This window comes from Bombus bifarius, unplaced genomic scaffold (assembly GCF_011952205.1).
Source record: "Bombus bifarius isolate JDL3187 unplaced genomic scaffold, Bbif_JDL3187 scf7180000009200, whole genome shotgun sequence".
In the NCBI taxonomy this organism is placed as follows: domain Eukaryota; kingdom Metazoa; phylum Arthropoda; class Insecta; order Hymenoptera; family Apidae; genus Bombus; species Bombus bifarius.
In genome coordinates this window covers 1,396,619-1,421,616 of record NW_022884965.1, presented here as the reverse complement: position 1 = coordinate 1,421,616, position 24,998 = coordinate 1,396,619, and the positions used below count along the sequence as shown (strand labels likewise).

Here is a 24,998-nt window from a genome sequence, read left to right as displayed (position 1 = left end):
GGTATAGAAGGTTTGCATAAATTATCAGAAATACATATTTGAATTAATAAAATTCAATATAACTGAATTTATAAATTTGTATATGTATTTACAAACGTTTTATTAAAAACATATGACATTATATATAAAAGGAATTATTTTATAGGCCTTGAAATATTTTTAGCATTTTTCTTCACTGATTTAATTAATGACTGCAATTCTGTATTAGAGCTCAGTTTTGATTCTTTAACAGGTATTTCCTAAAATATTTAAAAAAACAAGAATAAATACATGTAATATATATAAGTAGACTGAGAATACATATAAATAAGTTTTACTCACTTCGCTAAACTCGTTATCAGCTCTTCTTTTCAATTTTTCTTTAATTAGAGCTTCAGTACCTTTAGTCTTTCTGTAATGTGGGTCTGCTGGGTCGATATTGAAATGATGCGATGTGAACAACGCATTGAATCTTGCATCTTGTACATTTACTTCAAAGTTATCTTCTACTATTTGGTCTTGTCTATTTTTCTTCTTACTCAATCGTTTTTGTTTAGACTTTGTCATTGTGGCATTTTCTTCGATCTTCTTCATATTGAAATGTTGTTTGTTATCTTCATTTTCATCCATTAATAAAAGTTCTAATTCAGCTTTACGTTTTTTTTCGTCTTCGCTATCTGATGAAGCAAGGCTATCATTTTCCATACTGTTTTTCTTTTTATAAGATAATTTATTATTTCCAATTTCATTATCTGAATCAAGCATTTCTGAACCTTCAGAGTCCAATGTATCTTTATTTACATTTTTATGTTTCTTCCGTTCCTCTCGTTTAGCTTTTTTCTTCTCTTTCCGTTTTTCTAAATATTGCTCAAATGGCGTGAGGTTTTGATCTTTCTTTAATCTTTCTTGTACCAGTTTCTCAGCTTTCTCTTTTGTGCCCAAACCCCAAGTAAATTCTAGCTCAACGTCCTTTTTCTGTTTGGCTTCTTCTTTCTCTTCTATCTCTCTTAATAAAGCTTTATACTTCTCAACTGGATCGGTATTCTTTTCCGCTTCCGAGTCGCTTTTATCCTCTTGAGAATCTTTTTGTTCCTCTTTTTCTTTTGTAATAAAAAAAATGTTAATGAAATAATAGAAGTACGAAGTCCTGAGTGATAAAAAAGATATAGTACCTGATTCATTGTCACTTGACTCAGTTGCTAAATAACCTTGTAAGTCGTTTTCATTAATTTCATTCAGTTTTCCAGAACTCAGTTTTTGTGCAATCTCGGTTCTTTCAGGGTTTGTTTCATCCCAGGTTAACTGTACCTTAGCTTGTTGCAAAGCCGTAGTTATGAATTGTCTTGGTTGATACTTTGTAAGCTCCGGCAGTTTATCACATACCTCTCTAGGAGTCTTAAAATAAGTATCTAAGATCATATACAGTGAATATATTTTACATACATTAGGATTAAGTAACATACCTGGTCAAATTTCATATCATCTGGTATAAATCTAAGATCCAATTTTGTTGCTGTAGATTCATATTCTATACCATCGCATTCAGTGTAAATTTTATTTGCTGTTTCAGCAGAATCAAAGTCAACGACAGCATAATAATATTTTAATCTATTTAGTTGATATTGTCTTAATTTTTCCATGTGATATGCTGACCCCTCCTCGTCCTGGAAAATTATATTCTAAGTCTATATACAATTTCACTTGTATTTCTAAAAAGGAAAGCATGAATTCGTACATCACTTCCATTTTCGTTTTCCTTTTCCTTATTTATCTCTGTTAATTCTTTTGGACCTTTAATTTCTTCCTCTTTCATCCGCTGTATTCCAAATTCTGATGGATAAATCTGGAATTATTTAACTATAAAAATGTTGAAAATATGTATTTTATCTGTTAATTAATTATATTTACAGTAACTGAGCAAATAAAGCCACCAGGAGGCAAGAAAGAGTTAAATAAAACCATTAAATCTATAGCACGTATTCTATCCCAGTCCATATTACAAGCTGCCAATCTATGTGTAATTTCATCTGTTGTTTCAGCCTCTTTGTCTAATTCACCCCAATCATGTTCAATATCTTGTTCATCTAATTGTAACACAAATTGTTATTAAATGCCATATACACACACACACACATATATATAAAATTAGAATCATTTAATATATGTTACCAGAAATCTCAGAACATTCTTCATCAGAAGAACTGTCTGTCATCAAAATTCCTTCACCTCTGGCATAATTCACAGTTAAATCTTTTAACCTTTCTTTGATTTTATCTGTAAGCTTTTGAGATTTATGTTTACTTCTAATATTCAATTGCCTTTTACTTTCTTCCAAATCTACTTCTAAGTTTCTTGCATCGGTTGCCTCATCTATATCTGATTCAGATTCAGAGTCAAATTCTATGTTACTCTGTCTCTCAGAATTTACATCATTTTCTTTTTTTGGTTTAAGTCTAACTAACTCTCCATTACTTGAAAAACAATTATTATTTGATGAATCAGTATCCGCATTTTTATTTGCATCATCTTCTGAATCACTTTTTTTTGATCGAAGAACTTTATTCTTTTTATTTTTTATCTTTTTAAGCTTCTTAGGTTTCTTTTCTTCTTGTTTAGGTTTTTCAAGTTCTTTTTCTCTATCTTCTTCTTCACTGCTAGATAAATCATAATATTTTCTAAGATTTTCATACGATGTCTGATTTACAGGTCTACCACGTTTGTCAATGGTATATTGAACTGTAAATTTTTTATCCTTAAACATACTTTGAAATCTTTTATCTATTTTCACTTTCCTTTCTGCTTTTGGGATCCTTTTAAATTTAGGATCCCTTGTAATATGAGCAAATCGTTTATCATTTAATAATTCATCCATGCTAGAGAAAAGATGCTAAATTACTTTTTATTCTAATAAAGTATATAAGTCTATGTATAACTATTGTATAATGTTCATTGTAAATAACCTCATTTTATACTTACTTTACTGTTTCTTATAAGAACTTGTGACTGCAAAATACTTAATACTATGATATTTATTATCGTATAAATTTTAAATAAAGTATTTAAAGTTATCTTAAAGTTTAAAATTAATAATTAAATAATATAAAATTAATAATTTGCCAGACAATGTTCTACTCTCATAACTCACATGCTACTAAAATATTATATTTTAACATAACCTTATCTAGCCTCAAAGTGTCATGTTTTATTATGTTGATTCTAATTGGTTAATTGTTAGTTCTATTGGAAATTATTTAATAAATTTGTTTCAGATATATACAACAATAGTAAACAACGAATAGGCGATTTTGTAAAAAATTGAAGATTATTTTGTAAATAATCGATTATTTCATGAAAAAAGATATAGAAATAAATATAAAAATTATATTTGATTATAAAATTAAAAACTTTCACAGATCACAAAAATAATTGTCATACACGCCTAGTCAATAAGACGTGGATTTTTTTTAAGTCAATTTTATTCAAGTAGTGTAATAGAATTCAGTAGAAGGTTACATTGGAATAAACCAACTAGATTCATTCCCGCCATTTTCCGGTCTTGTTTGTTACAAGTTATAACTCTGTTTGACGCATTGTCGTGATCGTTTCTTCTAAATATTTTGTGTTCTTTGTGATCTTTCGTGTATTTTTTACCAATTTATAGATAATAATTTCATCTGATTATCAATAAACCATGTGAAATAGTTAAATATTCTGTTCTTATCAGAAAATAAGGTTGACATTTCGTGTTCTACATTTAAGTAATAATTTCTCGAGGAAAACATACATCAGTTAATTATATCTTCGAATGAATAATTCTCTGTTATATTGAAAGAAATGAATACTCCAACAACCAGAGATTTCTTGCGGAGACCAGATGGAACGCGTAGGAGATCTTCTCGCCAAGCCTTAGCGGTGATTCCTGTTAATAATTCCGCTTCACCTGGTGCGTTCCTTACATTTTTCATGTCATCTTATCTTTTGTTTACTTCTTTTAGTTTCAATTTACATGTTTTAGGAGAAGCAAATTCTACCGAAGTTAATGCAATGGATAATTTTTTAAACAGTCGACACGGCAATGACTCTTGGAGCCCTGCACCTAGCCCAGACGAGATGGTAATCCAAAAACGAGGACGTCGTCGTAGAACTATAGTTTGGTCCCCTGATCTTGATACTTGTAAAAGAAACAGCCTTTTTAGGTAAAGATTTTTCGTTCCCAATTACTTCTGTTATAAGTCAATCAGGCAAAAATATATTGAATTTGTTGTAGCTCAAATTCTAAAGATCGCACACCAGTGAAGAGTCCATCAAAATCAACTATGGTATTGAGAAGTACACCTAGAAAAAGGCTTACTCTTGGTGATGTCAATGAATCTCAGTTTACAACACCAGATAAGAAAAAAAAGTCACAGGTCTCTTTGGATGTTAATAATTCATCGAAATATTTTAATGGCAATTTATTAAATGGTTTGAGAGGTCTTAGTCATAGTCAATTAGTTCACATGATTATGGATTTGGTCTCCACGCAAGAGGATGGTCTGTTACATGAGAATGAAAAAATAAGAAATGTTTTGCTAAAAAAGATGCCAATGGCTGATATACAACCACTAATCGACACATTAAATACTTTAAAGCAAAATATTCAAATTAGCATCGTGCTATCTAATAGGGATGATTTATCTGACATTCACATTTATTTAGATAATTTTCAGGTGTGCAGTGATTTCTTTACATTCTTATATATTTTTTTAATTTGTTATTAACGCTATATCCAATTTGTACAGAAAACTATTATAGATCAGGGGAAAAGGCTTGTAGAATCACAGCACTGGGTATCAGTTATGCAATATGTTTATGCAGCATGGAACATTACAAAGCAACTATATGAAGAGGAAAATCAAAGCCTGTGTAATTTGACTCATAAATGTTTTAAAAATTTGACACACTTTTGTTCTCAAGCTCTAAAAAGAGGAAACTTCACGAGTACCATATTGGATATATTTACTGATAGGTACTGACAAAAAATTTTGGATTTTGTATTTTCAGCATAAAAGATATTACCCCGTTTTATGGAATTGTTCACAGGCTCGTTGCGATGGTTGTAGATTATGAGGATTTAAAAGTTTGTTTACAGTTGATACACGAAGTAAAAAACAATGAAACTTAAATGCTTTCTCTACGTCAACATAAAGTATGCCATATTACAAATACTATTACTTTTATATACATATATATTTTTAATATATGCATAAATTTTAATTCTGATCGTGATGTAAAGACTCAACGAGTCTTGATAGTTGTTAAATTAACTATATTTTTTTTACTATTTCTTTTTATAATAATATCACATAATGAGATTCATATAGAACGGTATTAAAATAGTAATGTTAATAGTATTTAAGATAATCAAATGATATTTTTATATTACGTTTGTATTAATTGTTCGAAATATTTGACATTTTATAAACTTTTCAACTATAATTAATGTTATACGAACTAGGAACATTGCTTAAAAACGATATTACTTTATCAGTGCAAGGTAACTTATTTCAAGTGTGTATATCGTTAGTGTCGTTTGTTATTTATGATTTACTTATGATAGACATCTTCTTTCAAGGTATTTTAACATTATTTTAATATATTTCATGTGTATTTTGTCAAAAATACTTAAGGACGATACTTATTTCATTGGTACAATTTCTCGTCTGTATCTTTTCATGACAATAAACATACATCTAAACTGATTTTTATTAAAAACAATTTATTCGTCATAATATATCATGCATTCTTACATAATATATCCATTATTACTTCTGAAAGGCACATACTTCATTTACGGGTGTATGATGTGACGTAGTGTGCGTGTGTGTGTGTGAGTGTGTGTGTGTGAGTGTGTAAATATCAGAAACATCCTAAGAAGCGTGTAAAATTTCTTTTCACATACCTGTACACTCTTTTAGATAGTATAACGATGCTCAGAATCTTTCTGATCGAGCCGTTTGAATTTTTCCTAGACGATAATCAATTATACATGTGTCTAGTCAAGTGTTAAAAGTCGATTACTTAGAAATTCGCACTGATGAATACAATTCAAAACGACAAAAAAGTCGTGTACCATTATCGAGATCTTTTTGATCTCTTTCGTGCTCATAAGCGCAAATTTTCTTTCTTACAACAGATCATTTAGAAGTGCGTATTGGCAAGATTACATTATACACCACTCTTAGGAACATTTTCGAAATCCGAATTTGCCTCGATCGGATTTGGAAAATTTCACCAGACGAATAAAAACGTAACAATGAGCGCAACAATATAATCTGACTTCATCTAAATAAAAACATTTAGTTGAAACAAATCAAACGCGTTTTAAATTTGTCTACGCTGTTCACATAGAACGTTTCGCATAATATGGGTAAAATAAAAGTTGCCTCTCTGATAAGGTTGTAAGATCATTCAAAAAGTTTCGTGACTCTGCTTCGACCAGTTTCAGAAAGCATAGAAAATACAAACGATCAAGCTTAAAAAGTAAATTATTATCGTTTGTTGTTACATCAAGTTAATTAAAATTGTTTTTTAAGTAATAGAAAGAAGATTTGCTTTTATCTTGTGTCAGAGATAAATGAAGTTGCATTAATTTCTAATTTGACATTTATAAAACTTTCTGAAACTTTCTGAGTGATCTTAACTGATGGATATTAAAACGAAAACGTTCCATCTCTGAACTATGCGGTTGACAGGCTAAAAGCGGAATCACGGGTAATGAGATTGAAATTTTCTTTTGTACTTTTTCGCTGAAGGAACTTACTAACAGTTATAATAATCAAAATTAAATTGACCTCGTGGTTATGTTTTCCTTTACAAAAAGGAAGTAAACAAGAGTGTAAAAAGTAAGTACAATTAAACTTTGCGCGTATACAAGATCCAGTTCATCGTTCTTTCGGTTTTCTTAATTATATCCTAACTGTTCGTTAATGTTACGCGATTTCACCCATGATTCGGGCTTGTTAGCAATGTTCTTCGCTTTGTTTTACAAAAGAGAAAAAGAAATATAAAAAAAATTATATAGAACGTTCTGTTGCTCGCTTTGTTCAGATGACAATGGGACGCGATTAAATTAAGATAACGATCCGTAATGCGACGATGCAACTATGATACTTAACGAGATAAAGCTGCGAATCGAATACTGTGGTAATGAATCATCGGATATTACGAGTTCGCCGGCTGAGACGCGCTTCAGTCCACCTTTGCCGGTTGCACTCTTGGATACAGCTAGAAGAATGAATAAAATAGGTCATAAAACAGGTACAAATTATCAAGGAGGGATCTAGAATATTTTCAGGATGTTTCAAGCTTGAATTTCTATCTTTTTTCTTTTTAAATTATAGATCGTTGTGGCTTCTCTCCTCGTGGATAGTTCAACAACTTACGCCAAGTAAATTCCGAGGTACGTAGCCTTCCTTGTGTCCCAGTTTGCTCCACCACCATTCCCTCTCGTTGTCGTCGCCCTTTCGGAGTACAACTAGGGAATCGCCGTTCTTCAGTGTAAGCTCGTCGCTGTGTTGTGCCTCGTAATCGAACACTGCGTACACTTGCCCGTTGTTCATTATTCCGAGCTTCTCTTGGACACCTGCAGTGAGTTATAATAAAACTTGTTGCAATTGCTCATCAAGATTCAAGAAACATTCTACTAGTCGTTAAAATTAGTACTGACTGTATAAGTATTCCGAGCAGCCGTCGAAGCCCTCCTCGTCCTCTTCGCATTTTTCCGCTGCTGTTTCATGATCGGAGAGGGTAGTGGCAAATATACAAGCTCCGTGTTCCACCAGGAATCTCACCATAGATAAATTATTGCAACTCGCGGCACAGTGCAAGGGAGTCCTGCGGTAAAATTAATTGTACAATTATTCAAGGTTTACAACAAAATAAAATTAACGATTAAAACAAAGTGAGCGGCTCTTACCATCCGTCGCTGTCCTGAGCGTTTACGTCGCAGCCAAACTCCACCAGAAACTTAACGATCTCCAGATGACCGGCGCAAATGGCGTTATGAAGCGCGGTAATTCCTTCGTCGTTAGCCGAACTAGGATTCGCCACTTCTTTAGCAGTCTTCTTTACCAATTCCAATTCACCTTCGAGGCTGGCGTCCAACAGAAGCGCCAGAGGATCGAAGGAAACCCTCCTCGAAAGATTCGCCTTCCCTGTGCTAGACTTGAGATTCCCTTTTTTCCTCCTCATCACCTCGTTGCTCTTCCCATCGACTTCCAGCTCGGTTCTTCTTTCGGATTCTTTCGCCTTTGCCTTGTCCTCGATATTAATAACGTTCAACGCGTCGATGATGTCCGCTTCCTCCAATTTCTCGTTGCTAATTACATCTTCGTTGATACCGCTCTTCTTGCAATTGTCCGTCGTGTCGATGATTTGTGACTGTTGCTGAGATTGTTGTTGTTGTTGTTGTTGCTGTTGCTGTTGTTGCTGCTGTTCCGTTTGCATTAGGTCCGCTGGAATCTCGGTTTCCGGGAATAGAAACGCCGGTGGCATCTCAATCCGTCGATTTATCGACACGTGAACATTCGATTTGGCGTAACGGAGCTTCGGCTGTTCGGAGATCGGCGCCTTCTTCAGGGTCAGAGGCCTCGCTTTGATGATCTGATGGTTGCCGAATTGGGTTTCCGTTGGAGACTCCGGCGGTTCGGACGTAGGAATCGGCGGTACGTCTTCTTCTTTCTCCGTTCTGTGAACGATTCAGTGGAAACGTCGGTTAGGATCGACAGAATAGCTTGGAGGATTGCGGTTGTCCAAGAAGGTGCATTAATTGGGACAGTACGATCGACGTGGTTAATCCTCGAGCTTAGAGACTCGAAGAAGTTTCGGAACAATTAGATGCTTTAATGCGTACAACTAACTTTGATACTCTGTGTCAAGTGTTTGAATTAATGATCGAAAACGCCAGGTCTATCAAACTCCTAATCTTTTAAAAAAAGTTTCGATCACTGACGTGTATTCGAAGAAAGGGGAAAAGCGCGCGATTTGATGGTAAGATTTGGAGGGAACTTAGGTCAGGAAACAGGAACTTGGATCCCGCCTCGATGGATCGAAGAGCTCGCGTACACTAAACTGTTGTCTCAGCTGCACGGTAGTGGTTCTATTTTGGTGTCTATTATTCGAGACAGGCTTCGATTCACCGGCCAAATCGATCACGGACTAATTAACATTTATAATTAACCCGGTAATCGTTTTTACGAGCTGCTCCCAAAATCCCTGTTCTATCTACCAGTTTCTTTTGGGCAATAGTTGTTTGGCATGGATTCGAATAGAGATAGAAATTTCAATCTCAAAATTCCAATCTAAATTCCGAAATTCAAATTTTAACTTAAAAGTAGCTATGAAATCTGTGAAATTCGTTGTAATCTAAATTAATACGCCTAATAAACGGTAGTGAAACAACGCACAAACCTTGCATTGATTCCCAAATTGTTCTTGCAGTCGCTAATACCGTCGGTTGTGTTATCCACCTTTTCATGATGAGTCAGCCGTGGCGGAGGATTTGGTTTGCTCGGTTTAGGAGGTAGTGCTGGTTTCGTCTTGTCCTCTCCCATATTCTTCCTCTCGTTCTCGTTCTTCAACCTGTCGAATTCGAACGTTTTCTCCGCGGTCTTCGCAGGGATGTCAAATTTCCCGTTGTGCTCGTGCTTCGTCACGGAACCCTGCTCGAATTTATTCTGATTGTTTTCGAATTTGACCGGGTCCTGTTTGAACTGTTGCCCACCGACTTCGTATTTGTTCGAGGGTTCGTGCTTGAATCCTGCATTGTGTTCGTACTTCACCACCGACGGTCTAACCTCGTGCTGATCGTGCTTGCCGTACTGCTGAGTATTCTGATTAGGATCGTACTTTGTTCCATGTATTTGTTCGTGCTTGTTCTGCGCAGATTCGTATTTCCCTTGCTCGATCTTCGATACGTTATCGTACTTATTCGTCTGATTGGTAGTTTGTTCGTGCTTGTTTGATTGTTCGTATAATTTCGTTGGTTGATTGGTCTGGTCGTATTTTCCATGCTGATCGTACTTAGAATGTTGCTCGTACTTTATCTGATGAGAATCGTATTTAAATACCTGATTGGGCTCGTACCTTTGCTGTTCGTGCTTAGCTGGAAGAACATGTTCGAACTTTTCTTGGCCTTTCCCTTGCTCGAACTTCATCTTATCGGATAGTTCGTTGCTGGATGTAGGACTGGTCATCGGTTGAGTTTGATTGTACCTTTGAACCGAATTCCCGAAGCTGGTCCCGCTGGATGACGAGTGAATGGTCGACGGAGGGTTAGGAGAGTTCTGAGTCTGATAGACCGAGGACGAAGACACGTGAGTGTTTGCTTGAGTTGGGTGCTGAATCACAGGATAATTGTGCCTCGACGAGTAAGTCTGATCCTGATTTGGCGTTTGACTGCTAGGGATAGATTGATTTGATTGCTGTTGATTGGCATTTTGAGCGTTCAAGCCGACAAAATTTTGCGCGTTATTATGTCCACGGCCTATCAGACTCAACGTTTGGGGCATTACAGGATGAATTTTCGTGGAGGAAGTCTGATAAATCTGAGACTTGACGGAGAAACTCGGCGCCACGCTGGATACCGGTTTCTGATGCGTTTGAAGGTTTCTATGGTTCTGAGTTTGGGTAAGGGACACCGTGGTGCCAAGATTCGACGCCGACGAACCAACGTTGTGTTGCTTCTGTTGTACGTTCCCATGCTGTTGCTGTTGCGTTTGGGACTGTTGTTGTTGCTGCTGATGGATCCGAAGATTCTGTGACAGACTCTCCGGACTGAAGTTGTGGGATGAACTGATCAAATTGTTGTTCGTGCTGTTGGTGTTGTTGTTATTATTGTTATTGTTGTTGCAGGTCTGTTGCATGTTCACGGGCTGGTTGGCTAGGTTCTGGTTATGCTGCTGTTGATTCGTGCCTAGCAGTTGCGATTGACCTAAGAAAATATCAATCGAATCATCGATTAATCGAGGTTGTAGCTTACAATTAAATCGTTCTTCGAAAATTTTGTTCAAACTACTAACCTTGAATATGCGACTGCGACTGGCTGTGAGCGATTTGATGACCAAATTGTTGAAACGCCGCTCTCTGACCCAGCTGGGACGCGCTGGCCGAGTGCTGAATCTTGTTCTTGTTAACGTCGTCCTCGGCCGCCTTGAAGTTCACCGTGAACTTGGTGTTGTAAGGCAGTGTCTGGTACTTGGGGTCGTTCTTGTTTAGATTAAAATCGTTGTCATTCGGTATATGGGAGTATGGTTCGATGGCGGCTATGTTTCCAGCGGGTCTGGACTTTCCTCCGGCGTTGAAGTCCAGCTTCGACTCCGTGAACCCCGTGTTCGCGTTCGCGCGGTTTCCAGAGCCTAGTTGCTGGCTTAGTCGTTGATTCAAGGCTCTTTTACGCTGAAGACGACCCTGAAGCTGGGCTATCCTCGCGTCTATCGACGCCATTTCCGCTTGTCGTTGTGCCAGGGCTAACCGTTGTTGGGACACCATCTGATTTTGCTGCTCGTTCATCTTATTACGATACTGTTGACGGGGAAAAGGGATTCGTTTCAATTTCCTAGCTCTCGTTAGAATCAGTAACACGAATCCTGCTTCGTTTAAGACGTTAAAGCGAAAAAGAAGAAAAACAGTTGTTCAATTTCTATCCGACCCTTTAAGATTTCAACCATTCCTATAAGAAACCATCGTATAAGAAAATTCTGTGGGATCGGTAAAAGCATTTCGGTCACACTCGCGGAACGGACGATATCGACCTACTCGCCCTCGGATGGTCGGTTACAATTTATTGCAAATGGAAGCCACGACCCAGAATGGTGCAGCTGGGAACAGGAGCGACGGCTAGAGAGTGTGAAAGGGCTCACCATAAGCTCCCTCCTAAGTTTTTCCAGCTCGGCGCTGGCCGGCGTCGACAAGTGTCCACCACCGCCGCCGCCAACGCCTCCGCCACCGACGCCTCCAGCACCTCCACCTCCGTTTCCGGTCCCGGCTGCGTTCTGTCGACCCCGCAGCTCCTCCAGCTGTCGCGTCAGCTCCTCGACCTTCGCCACCGCCAGAGAGAGCTCTTTCTCCTTCTCGTTAAACAGCGCCCTTATGCAGTCCAGGTCCGAGGCTGTGAACATCAAACCAAGAAGAACGTTACAACGGAAAGCAATATTTTATTTAAGAACTGTTACATTTTGTTTAAGAAATTGTGCAGAGAAATCAAGGTGGAAGATTTATATCGTAAAAGGAATGCTTTTCTTCTCTTTTTTTTTTAATCGAGGAAACTCGTTCTTAAAGAGTATCGTTCTCGAGAATGGAATAGTATCGTTCCAAGTCGATATATAACTTCTCGAGTCTCTTCTTTAGAGTTGCACGGCTTCGAGTATGAACCGGAAACTGATTCGATATCCCTACAAAGATAAAGCAGGAGTCTGTAAGAGGAGGTGAAACGAGTCGGTCGTTTGACCCGACAAAGCAATAGTTTGCGAGGATGAAACTTTCGTTTAATTATTTCCTCGCTCCTTTGATCCGTTCCCTGATTCGTTCGCGACACCTTTCTTCGTAGCTTTAATCTCCGTCTAACGACGTTATCTTCTTCTCTCCGTTGCTCACCGCACTTTAAAGTAGAAGTTATCGAAAACAAGAAACGTATCCGAGCTGAAATAACAAATAATCTTCTCCTTTCTCCCAAGACGAGAAAGTCGTGTACCTTCCAAGCAGAGGAATTCGCATCTGTGGATAAAGAAACGAACGCTTTCCTCGCTGACCGCGAAAATGACGATCGTTCCAAGATCTTCCGTCCCCGTTTTTCCAATTCGATGACTATCGATTCGTTCTCGGAACGAGAACGGCGAAACAATTCAACGACTAATTGCCCGATCGTAGCACGTCGACTCGTAACGCGAATCCCTGCCGTGTCTCTCGTAAATCATTCCTTTAATTGACACTTTTTCCAACTTTCCAACGTTATTCGCCAGTCGAGGTAGCTTTCTCGTCGCACGGATCTTTGCCTCGCGCGAGTTCGTACATCGAATTACCGCCGATGGATGAGGATTTTTTGAGCTGCAGGAGAACTCGAAGCTTCCGTTATCGAATTTGAAAGGGAAACACGAAGGGCTGTACGGTTTTCCACTGAAAGGTTCGCGGAATATCTCGTAGGATTTGAATGGCCTAACGCATGACTTTCTTTTCGATTTTAGCAAGTTCTATACAAAAGAACGACGGGTATTAAAAAACATATCTCTCGAAAACGAAGGCTCGTTCTGGAAAATTCTATTAGCATTTCGTAACATTACACGTGTACTGCAACTTACACCTACGATCCTTTCAAGAATGATTTCTACAAGCGCGCCTTTCTCTCGTAAGAATAAACGAAATTTAATCCAATTAGAATTCATTTTCAACAAGCTATTTATTCCACAATTTGATTCTCAGCAAATTAATCATGGAACGTTCATGCATCCTTTGATCTCTTTTATCAGTTGCCCCACTCGTTTAAACATTTACGAGCTCGTAATTCGCTATGACTTTTGTTTGTTCCCATCTCTCTCCGTTATTTTATATCATTATACAATTTTGCATTTCATAGATGTATAATCTTCTTCTTTTTAAAGGGTTTCCACGTCGATGAATAAATAAATAAACGAACAAACGAACAAACAAATAAACAACAGAAAATATACAATCGTAAAAAGAAATTATTCGATTCTCTTCGATTGTTAAATTTGTCAAAAGTATTTCGACTGTCCAGGAATTTCTTTCTCCAGCAAATCGACCAGATCGAAGCATCCCACCACCCTTTCGATTTTCCGAACGATCGTTCTTTCGAGTTGCAACGCGGCTGTCTCGCGTTTTCCAGCTCGATTCGCTGGAATACATCGCGTTGGAACCAGTCGTCCGCGTTCCACTGTCTCGTTTCGATACCACCGCAGAAGAATTGCCTCGAAAGCTCGTAAACCACGCGTATCCTGGACGACCGAACGGTTGTCCTGCGGAAAGGACGATTCTTCGTCTCGTGTCCTCGATATATATCCAGCGAAGAAGAGCGCCTCGCGTGGAATACTGCGCGGCGATCATGATTCGACTGGTCTCCATTCTTTTATTTGTCTCTGGTGTTTCATTTCTTTGCAGCGCGCTGACGTTTATTGCGAATCTCTTCGTTGGATGTAACGAGGACGAGAATTTTAAGCTTTTCAGGTCCGCTGGCAGCCGTAGCTCCTCTTAATTAGAAAACCTCCGGAGAATTCATATACGAAGGACGGACGTAAGTCGTGGGTAAGAAATAAAACGCTCAGGAAGGTCGTCTTTTCGTCGAGAACGCGGTTCCAAATATTTCAGGACCTCAGAGGTTCAAATAATTCTTCAAAATCCTTCGTACGATTTTTTGGTTACAGCGACCGATCGACGATCTTTGTAATCGGCACTGAATATCGGTCGGAAAGTAAATTCACGAATTAACATTTAATATCGGTTACACACTAGGAATACTTTTGCAAGCGATTACAATTTCGCAATTTTATTCGCAACTGAAATCTTTGGCCAGAAGTCTTCATGAACCTCTCACCGTATGTATTAAAGCAACGTGGCGTTTAATTTCAAGGAGACCCGGATTCGCAAAAACCAGAGAACTGGTTCGTAGGCCTTTGACCGCCTTGCCGTCATTTCCCGCGGGTGGAAAGCAGCGAGCAAAAACAGCCCGGGAAACGATGAGGATGGAAAAATGGAGGCGAAGAATGTAGGAGAAGGGACCTTTTGTCGCGCTGCTCCACAGAGGAACGATCGGTCTCAGCCACGCCTTATTAGACTTTTCATTTCCATTCCCCCTTCCTTCTTCGTCTTCTTTCTCTTGTCCTTCTTTTTCCTTTTCTTCTGCATTCAGCTTATTGCCTCTCGGCAACGCTCGTGAACCGCGAGACAGACATGCCGTGGCGAAAGCTCGTCCCTTTTCGAAATTACTGCGAGCTGAGTCGAACCGTACGCCGCGGCTTCGTGTATGCCTAATTTGGAAATTATGTGGCGAGAGTTAGCGGGCGAACCAACATTTTCGTTGTGGAAAATTCACTCTTCGAAGCGTAGGTACAGAGAGACGTAGCAATTTGTCGTTTTCGGTCGCGTTGCTGTCTCGAGAATTGTAAAATACGTGCTAACTAGATGCGCAGCAGCTTTATAAAAGCGGAGAATGCTTAGACTAGTAGCGAACTTTACTCTTAACAACACGAGCACTCTAATTCGACGCTGAACATTCTCAGACTTTGGTCTCCTGCGTATGCTTCTGAGTTTCAAACGTTCCGTATTCCGCGACTCTGCTCGCCGATTCAGTTATAGCTAGTTTGCTGAAAATCTCTCGAAATCCAGCGACAAACGGAAGGGATGAAAGAAACGATCGAGAGCTGCTTCGTTTTTACACGATAAACGAATGCGAACTGCGAAACGGTCTGATTAATTGGATCAGGTTGCGTAAAACGTGTTCAATTGATACTGTTGCACGATTAAAGATGCAACGGTCGTTAGCAGCGACGCGAAGAGATATTCGTTCGATAAACGATACAACAACAACAACAGTGTGCCGCGTTCGCATCGATGAATTCTCGTCGTTTAATTGTATGCACCAATTAAAAGGATGCCATTTAATTAAACGCAGGCCGCTGTATCGCGCGAGTTCCTCTCCGACAACGTTTGCCGATTTTTGCCAGAAATTTCCACATTCTCCGCGATCCTGACGTTAGAAACATTAAACCAGCTGGTTAATGATTATTTCTCTGGTCTGGTTTACGCACCAATCTCTCTCGAGTTTCGTTTGCATCTTTCATACCATTCTAAGAGGATGCTCGCTATGAACGTGAAAAAAGGCCACTTTCGTCGTTCGTTGAGAGGTACGTTGACGATTTAAAATCCTCAGTTGAGAATCTATTGCCTCGATGGATCTCGGAAAATTTAGCAACTCTCTTGCTTCGCTTTTCTTCCTTAAAGATTCAAGAGTTTAGATCGTATTTAGTGGAAGAGAATGAAGGACACTTTAGAAGCTGAGTTTCGTGTTCGAAAATGTAGAAGAATATTATTAAGAATATGAATTGTTCGGAAATTTCATTTAGCACGTTCTGAAAAACAATTCGATCTCGATGGAATGTGAGCTGAATTTTCGTTGGCCAATTCAAATTACGTGTTGCATAATCTTTTCGATCGTATTAATTTCTTTATACGATAATAAGAGATATTTATCCGCAACGGTATCTCTGTTCGTGATAACAGTCGATCGTCAAATTCTTCTGATAATTAACTGGAACTTCGTGCCGGCTGTACTAGGAGACTATTAATTGCTTCGAGTTTGACGATACGTTGTCACTGTGGCCGCACGTTGGCGGTGATTATCGATTTCGCGAGGTCGCGACGCACATAGGGTATCACACCTCGAACACGTTCTGAGAACACCGGACCTTCCGGCAATTGCAAGTTCGATTGCACTATCGAAAATTGGCCACCGCTTCTCCGACGGCTATTACACTTCTTCGATTCTCCAGAGAGTCGCCGGGTTCATGCAAATTCGCGACGACTTCCCACGTCTATCAGCAGCGAACGAGGATTTCCGTTCGAGTTTTCACCGGAAACGGCCGTTTCCAGCACTCTGGAGTTTCTCGGAAATTTCGAAACTTCTCTCCGTTAATTTACTACGAACACGACGATAAGTCGAACAACCATATCGTATCTTACACGTGGAGCGATATAAGCTTTTAATAATCGACATGGAAACGATGGATTTTTAGAAATTTCTCATTTTCATTATCCCGTAGATTCGTTTTAATTTGAATCCAGCGTACTCGAGAGTCGATTCGTTGTTTTTTAAACGAGAGTACGGGTTAGAATCGTCGAGGATGCTTTATGGCTCGATTGCTTTTCACGCTGGATTTGATTGTCAGAGTTCGTTGCATCGAAGAGGAATATAGTCGAAATAAAACAATAAATCGGCCACGAAGATCCACCCTTGTTCTTATTGTTAGACTCACCCGTTTTCCCCCGCCAATGATTTCGCGTCGTGCAGGCTACCACGAAATGGCCAGCATTCTGTTATTTATACGCGGGCTGTCTCGAAGTTGGACGCAAGGGTTTATTGGCTTAATTCCGCTATTTTTCCTTTGCGAAAATTCGACCAGCTTTAGTAAATCAGAACACAATAGTTAGACGTACAGCTTGCTTCGACGAAGCTGTTGAATTATTTTAACGAGAAAAGTTGATGTTTATCTCTAATTGGTGTCCAAATTTTCCACCATTATGCCGAAGCTTCTCGAAGTACCTTTTGAATCGAAGGGGAAACAGAGGCAAAGAAAACCCTAGAAACTTCCGCAGAGTTACAGAGCTCTCGTTTTATGAAACTTCCTCGATCTTCCAAAACGCGTCCTCAATTTTCCCGATTCGCGATCCCACGCCAACTCTTGCGAAGGAACTGTTATCGGTGAAAAATATCGCAACACCAAACGCTTTCGGCTATGGTTACAGTCATAGAGACGTAAAGATAAAACGTATGGTATCTGCGAGCTGAAAAAGCGATACAAGAATAGAAAGAACACGCTGCATGGAGGCCCTTTGTGCGCGAATATTTCGAAAATCAAAGCCGAATGGCGGTAATATCCATAGGGAAAACTCTGTTTAGAACGATGACCTCGACAACGTATTTCACGGTCGTCAAAAATCGACAAGATCCCGAATAATTATCCAAGCGTTTTTTCCAAACTTGTTCGATCGCCGGTATCGTTGGTCGATTCGTTAAAATTACGAGTTGCGGTGTTCGCGGATGAAGTTCGTCTAAAATTAACTCGCGAGACCGTGGGCCAATCGCTCGAAGCTTCTGCTACATAATCTCTCTAGTATAGAGAGAGGGTGAGAGCGAGGGGATGATGTATCGTCGCGTGGCGCTATTGTCCGATGACCTAGAATTCCATTATCGAATTCTGGCTATATGTGCCGGCTGGCGAACTCTCGCTCGTGTTCCCGGCTGTCGCGCGGCTTCGAGATTCGATACGCCTCTCGGCATCCGTGCCGCGGATACACCGTGTTTTCCGTGTCTACGCCGACCGAATGGATTTCTGATACGCGAGCACCGCGTGCCTCCGATACGCCAAGCGCCGTGTCCTGATTCAAATTTATCGAAGTACCCTGGCAATTTTCCTGTCGTCCATCTTTCGAGTATCTTGCGTGAATGCCGCCGTTACTCTTTGCCTTTGATTTTCCGTTGACTTTGGAGTAACTGCCGAGCAACGAAATTTGAAGATTCTTACCGAGGCTAAATGTCTGTACTGACAGAGGATTATTCGCAAACAAATATCGCAGTCAAATAGGCATCTGTTTTTCTGCGGATTTTCCACGAGAGATAGACGCTGATTGGCTGTGACACGTGTTTGCGGGCGATTGTCTGTCGATCGAGACTTAGCTTAAGGGGGTATGCTATTTTAATTTAACATCTCTTTTCTTTTTGCTTGCAAATATTTGGTAAACGACGAAGGTTTTTATAGGAAACTTCAAGCGATGTATTAAGTCTGTGTTTATGTTTTTTGTATTACATAGAATTGCAAAATGGCAGAGTGGTTGCCACATTATCTGACTCCATATCCAGCGTAAAAGGTAAACATTTTGTACGCGAACTTAAAAACAAAAATAGATTACCTTCGATGTAGCACACGATTTTTCCATAATTTCGAAAAGTGGGGGCTTGTGAGAGACAAAATATTATTCTCCGGCAAAGAAAAACAACTTTAAACGTTTGTAGAAACTCAGCGGATTAAGACACTAAAAAAAGTCATCAAACGCTACATTATGATCTATTTTTGTTTACGTTCGCATAAAAATGTTTTACTTTTTACATTCCAGCCACGTCTGCCACTGGCTGCAAGCAAACAAGGTTCCGCTGAATATGAAGTAAGACAATGTTATACCACTCCGCTATTTTGTAATTTTATTTAATAAAAGAAATAAAAACACAGAGTTAGAAAGTCTTAATCTTTTATCAAATACCTGTAAGCGAAAAAAAGTGTTAGATTAACTCTATTTTTTTTAGACTTCCAGTCCTGCGTATCTTCTTTAAGGAACACGGAAAAATTAATTTCCTTTGTCCTTGAACTTATTTCGTAGTTTAGGTATTAATTACGACCAAAGCATACTAAGGATCGATATATGAATAAGCGAGAAGTTAATTTCGATAGACGCGTAATCAGTGACTAATTAGATTAATCAGTGACCCATTAAGGATCGAGCAATAGTTTTTAAGAAAAAGACGTAATTAGATAAGACTTACGCGAACTTATATCGTAGGAACTTCTTTATGTGAAAAGTTTAACCAGGAAGAAGTGCCAGTTCATAACATATCGGACTCCCTAGAGGGATTTTTTGCGAGCCCACGAGAGAAATCGATTCAAAATTGAGCTCGGGAAGATAAGCGATCCCGTTTTTGCGTTTCGACGGAGTCAAAGGCGTCCCGAGACGCTCTTCCCCTTTTTACGTTGATAGTAAGACCCGAATAAAAGCGACGCCTTCGAAAAATCGGACTGAGAAATCGGTTCTCTTATTCTTCGCAGGACTTGACGGGACGTTGCGAAACTTCGACCAAGGGAGCTTCGACTAGCGTTCCATCTTGAATACCAAATCTCCAGGTGGAAGCCTGGCGCTTCTAAAGCGTCCTTCGGCTCGCTGGAAAACTTTCCGCTGCGCTCTGCCTGTCGACAGGCAGGCCAGCGAGATTTCAAAGTGCTCAAAAGCTGCAAAGCCGATGGTTACCGATGCTCGTCGCGGCAAGTCGTTGTTTTACTTTCTTTCGTCGACGAAACTTTTCGACTGTCGGCTCGTAGAGAGGGCGAGGATGATTTCTTGCTATCGCGAACGAGCATTGCATCCGATCTCGTCGATGATCCAAGCAATTTGTACGTACGTTGGTCGATGGTTTTCGATTCTCTTCGCGGCAACGCGTTTCTTAGAGGTCTTTTTCGCCGCACAGTTGCTTCCAGCCTTCATTTTCCACGAGAACGAAATTTCTCGAGTGAAAGAGAAATCGAAATACAAGGAATTTGTACATAGGTCAATGATCTTTATTTATCTTCGTGGCGACACGTTTTTAGAAAAGTTTACAAAATTTGCTATCGCGAAGCTACTTCCAGCCTCTCTATTTCCCATGGAAACGAGATTTCCCGACCGGCAGAGCCTACGGAGCATTGCACGAGAACCAAAATGGAACGCGAAGGATAAAGGATCGCTGGAAACACGAAGAGACGTTTAAGAGAGTAGCGAGATCGAGCGTTCTTAAAAACTCTGACACTCGAAAAAAAAAACTCGTTCCGTCGTTTTTTCAAGTTGTAACTTATTTTATGAACTCCGGACAGTGTTCCAAGAATGAAACGTGAAACAAGGTTAGGACTCACCGCCTACACGTATATAAGTAATCACATTTGGAATAGCTAGCGTGTTGCACGAGTGGAGTTTATACGAAACTTTCGAGAGTATAGCAAACATAAACTCACGCTCAAAGTTTAAAAGCAGCGCACGGGGAACACTCAAAGAGAAACACCGCCATCGGTATTTTTTATCAGAAGCAATTTGAACCATTTGGATCATACGGGAAATTCCCTTCGGGTCAAATTCACGGCAATATGTTAACAATTTTGTGGAACAAGAAGAGCCCAGAAATTAGCCCCGTTTCTAGAGAAAATAGAGATGAGAACTCGCGATCCAAGTACTTCAGGCACAGTCTTCCGGAGCACTCGTTCTAAAACGATCCACGCATCTCGTGCAAAGGAGACGAACAACCCTATGCAGAAGATAGATGAGGAGGAAACGGAATGGGGGATCACGTTCGTCGCTCCTCTTATTTGTTCTCCGCTGGAAAGCGAACAATGTTCGCTCGATCATATTTGTGCTCCGTCGAAACGAGATTTCGCGATCGGAAGAGGGTCACGGTTGCGTTAACCCAGTTCGTGAAATGTAGACGGAGGAGACTCGAAAATGTGGTTGCCAGCGAGGGTAGCTACTCTATACGTGCTGCAGCACGTTAACACATTTCGCAAATCATTGATATTATAATTTTCGTTTTGTCTTGTTATTTCCTCGTGGCTTACTGTCAGAGCCAGTTAATTCCTTGCATAAATGAAACCTCAATGACCGCAGCTGTCTCGCGGATTGTCTTCCGCTCGTTAGACGCGAACACGTTTTGAAAATCGCTTGTAGATTAAACAAAAGTCTATCGCTATCCATTGTATCGTTATAGCCGTTCATTTCTTTCCTTATCCTTTCACGCACTGTTTCTTCGTTCAAGATGTTCTGTTCCCTGTTGCTGCAGTCAGTGTCGTGCGTTCTGTGTGGACCCTGTGAACGTTCGATGGTACTTCTGTTCACTGTGTTGCTTCAATTCGAATCTTAATCAATACGCGAATACATCGATCCTTGAAAGTGAATTCCGTGGATTCTTCGTGGAGATAACCATTTTCTTCCATCTTTTGAAGAATAGATTCAAATCAAAAGGGGAAGTGCTATTCCTGATTTGACTATCGTTCAGACAACCAACGGGAGCAAAACTGCCGCAACACCAGACATGTTCTCGGCTGAAGAAGATCGTCGAGCCGATTTAATAATTTGCGACTGTTCGCGATTACACGTTACATGGATACATGTACATGCATACAGTTTCTGGTTATCAACATCCAGTGTTTTGACAGCGTCTCGCAAGCTCCTCTCCACCAGGCTAAAATCCTTCCAAGATAAGCGAAAAGGACGATGACCCATTGATTATGAATCCAAGTGAGAAGACACGATAAGACGGTCGATGATTGTAAAATGAACGCGTGTAATCGTTAATTGGCGAGGAGTGCGCATTAGCTGATCGATCGACAGATTTTCTTCCCACTTTCATCCCGCTTGGTGAAACTAAAAATACAGAATTCGCTCGTTAGACGCGCAATTAAAAGCAGTACTGCTCGCGTTGTTAATTAAACGAACGTTAGAGCGTAAACTCTTCTTTTTTTTTCCTTCCATAGTTACTTTTTTTCTCTTTCTTTCTTTCTGCCGCGAATCCGAGAACAAACGGTACGCTTCCACGAGTCGCTTCACTTTTCAAACCACGAAACCGTTTTAAAACAGCTGCCCGATTCTCTGATATTTCCGTTGCGGTACGCTTTGAATTCGAGCTCGTCATATTTGCGATAGACACTAGGCGAAAGTTTGCCGGTCAATTTAAAAACTTCTTCAATTGTATCGTACTTATCCGCGCACGAGAGTTTACAGTGGGTTGTACCGAAAGTTCTTTTCGTTTCATTGCTAGACATTGCTAGTGTATAATATTTCATGCCCTGTATAATATCACTGAATTATATACGATCCATTTTCACATATCAGCCTCTTCCATCTCTTCGGAGATCTCTCGACGTTAAAAATTGCCGAGAAATAGCTATCTGTTGCTTCCATTAAAAAATTGTTTGCGCACTAAGAATTGCAACTAAGACTTTGATTTAACGAATGAGATGAAAATCCTGAACAATAACGATACAATATTTTTAGAGGAATCACAGCAGTTTTGGAAAAATGATATAGACGAGAGTGGATCGTATGTATTAGGTCATCCCATAAGTTCGTGCCGTTTTTCGAGCGGTTATATATGTTATTTTTTTTTAACACCTACGAATCGTTGTCTTAGGTATTTTCAGAACATTTGACATCTCTTGAACTGTCAAACTTCGTGATTTTTCAACAAGATCCCGAATTTTATCTTCGTCTGTCTGAGGAGGACGCCCGGAGCGTTCCTCGTCTTCTAAACATAAATTCCCAGCTCTAAAACGTTGGAACCACTTCCTATAGGTGCGAGATGAAAGCGCATTTTCTCCGTAAACAGCACATATATTTTTCGTGGCAATTGTTACAGAACTTCCTTTCCGAAATTCATAAAACATGAGATGTCGAAAATGGATACGCATTTCACTCGTGATTTTTTACTGTTAGAAGTCACTGTGTTCACTATATTACGATCTTATACCCACGAAAATCTGCTCTAGCCTGTTCTCCGTCAGCTAAGCTCAAGTGCATTGGTCCCTTATCGCCGTATGTTCATAAATCGACACATGAAACGCACACACAAAAGTCGGCACGAACTTATGGGATGACCTAATATAATGACTTAATGAGAGATAAAATTAAAAGAATTTTTGCGACGATCTAACAGGTTTGTGTAGGAGAAATTTGATACGAGACTTCGATTTATATTGCAATTTATGTTCCTTTAACTGTGATTCCTGCTTCGTCGTACATAAGCACGAACGATGATATTCTCGGCACTCGCGCGAGAATTTCTATCCGTGTTGGCTTTCAATTGGATCAAGGCTTGTGAATCCTCCTTTCTGCAGCTTCCGTTCTCGATTAATAATTTAAGGTAGCTCGAGTCGATACTTGAGAGTTTTTCCCTTTCGTCGGGCGCGCATCAGTCTATTCTCGCGGAACGACTTGCCGAGGAATACGAAGAATACGAGGAACCTGGTAAATGCAAAGTATCGAGCTCGCGAGTGCAAGAAACGACGAGGGGGATGACGAAAGACTTCGTCTCTGTGCATCGTCGAAAAAAAAAAGTTCTGCTATTTTCAGCAACCGTTTCCATTCCTGATCTCGTGATTCCTCGACAGGCAACTTTACCTTCGAATCGATCGGCCAAAGTTGTACGATTGGATTCCGTCTGTTCGGCATCAGAGATAATGGCGGAACTCGAGAGGGAAAAAGCGTCGAATCCGTGAAAGGATCTCGGTGCGCGATTTTTATTACATCAAAGGAAATCAGGCGATTTTTCGCATTGAAAATTTCATTGGAGTTTCGTCGCAAAACGATGAAATTATATCGAGATATCCCGAGGGCGAAATTTAAGCAGGATCTCTATCTATCACGAGGTTTAGAGTCTTAGACAGTCCCGAAATTCTCTGCCAAGAAACACAGGAGTGTTTAAAACTGTGCCGAAGTGTATCAGAGTTCGCCGTTTTAGAAACATGGAAATCGGCTTAAGTTTATTCAACCTAAGTTTACTCGTGGCCATTCGAGGAAAATTAATTTACGCTTCTTAAACTAATGAAGGAGGGACCTTCGTATTTCTGGTATTTTAGACTTCTTCCTACTTTCGCACTTTTTCCCCGTATCTCTGCCTTACTTTTCGAATAACGCGCTTTCTAATTGTATCTTACTCTCTTTTTTAAACATCGACCATAGATAAGGGAAAAATTATATTACGTTTCCCCACTTTTATCGTCCGGCAGGGATTAAAACACATTATGTACACAAATGAGGAAAAGTCGGACCAAGTTATTCCACGCCCTCTGTGACCATCTCCCTCGACTTCCTCCGTTTCGTCGAGCAAAAATCTCGGGAAATATCTGCGTGGAAGAAGAAACGCCTCGAGATATGGTAAAATTAGACCGTGGACGATGTACGAAATTACCGTTCGTTATCAAGAGGATCCACCTACGTCGCAGCCCGTCTTTAATTTTCTCTGCTAACCTTTCACCCACGAGATTCTAAATTATAGACTCGACTTTTCCGCTGATCTGCCCGAAATAATCTATTTCGGATGTATTTCGTGGAAGGAAGGTTCGCGATGTGGAAAAGATCGCTGTACATGCTCCGACGACGGGAAACGAGATCGTTTGAAATTCATAGAAGGCTGGCGTGACTTTTACGTTTAGAACGTGGCGAACCTGTCATTGCTGGGAAACCTACGCTTTGATAAATTTCCACTCGTTGAAATGGCCAGAAAGATTCGCTTTATTCGCTTCAGATTTCGCGGTCGAATTTCAGTTTTACGATCTCGACATTCCAAACCGTAATTTCCTATTTCCAAGCGTATTTCGAAGAAAGGCCAAGCGTAACTCGTAATCACGGCTAGGTGTTTTACCTTCCAAACTGCTGTTCCGCGAACGCATTAACACCTTGTACCTCGGACGCGTTAATCCACGTTACACCGTGTATTATAATCTATTTGAATAACAACTGCGTTCGCG

The 24,998-nt window shown here is 39.7% G+C and overlaps 3 protein-coding genes across 7 annotated transcripts in view; 1 reads left to right on the top strand and 2 right to left on the bottom strand.

The window, feature by feature from the left end:
• Positions 1–72: 72 nt before the first annotated feature.
• LOC117214312 (ESF1 homolog) lies at positions 73–3,256 on the bottom strand. The gene is made up of 8 exons (XM_033460309.1): positions 2,956–3,256; positions 2,149–2,852; positions 1,888–2,063; positions 1,715–1,822; positions 1,443–1,643; positions 1,152–1,374; positions 322–1,079; positions 73–239 (listed from the first exon to the last, which is right to left on the bottom strand). The coding sequence occupies exons 2-8, from the start codon at positions 2,849–2,851 to the stop codon at positions 135–137; spliced, it is 2,274 nt and encodes a 757-aa protein (XP_033316200.1). The 5' UTR covers position 2,852; positions 2,956–3,256; the 3' UTR covers positions 73–134.
• Positions 3,257–3,409: 153 nt separating this feature from the next.
• Positions 3,410–5,721, top strand: LOC117214314. The gene is made up of 5 exons (XM_033460314.1): positions 3,410–3,922; positions 3,995–4,175; positions 4,247–4,688; positions 4,761–4,987; positions 5,062–5,721. The coding sequence occupies exons 1-5, from the start codon at positions 3,814–3,816 to the stop codon at positions 5,141–5,143; spliced, it is 1,041 nt and encodes a 346-aa protein (XP_033316205.1). The 5' UTR covers positions 3,410–3,813; the 3' UTR covers positions 5,144–5,721.
• The window catches only part of LOC117214310 (putative uncharacterized protein DDB_G0271606), a 108,218-nt gene continuing 88,937 nt past the window's right edge, over positions 5,718–24,998 (bottom strand). For all 5 annotated transcript variants that reach the window (XM_033460308.1, XM_033460304.1, XM_033460306.1 and 2 more), the window contains 7 exons: positions 11,880–12,127; positions 11,040–11,541; positions 9,430–10,951; positions 7,937–8,707; positions 7,688–7,854; positions 7,404–7,603; positions 5,718–7,245 (listed from right to left, as the gene is read on the bottom strand). In XM_033460308.1, coding sequence (XP_033316199.1) covers positions 7,210–7,245; positions 7,404–7,603; positions 7,688–7,854; positions 7,937–8,707; positions 9,430–10,951; positions 11,040–11,541; positions 11,880–12,127 — 3,446 coding nt within the window. In that variant the 3' untranslated portion in view covers positions 5,718–7,209. The remainder of the gene's footprint in view (positions 7,246–7,403; positions 7,604–7,687; positions 7,855–7,936; positions 8,708–9,429; positions 10,952–11,039; positions 11,542–11,879; positions 12,128–24,998) is intronic.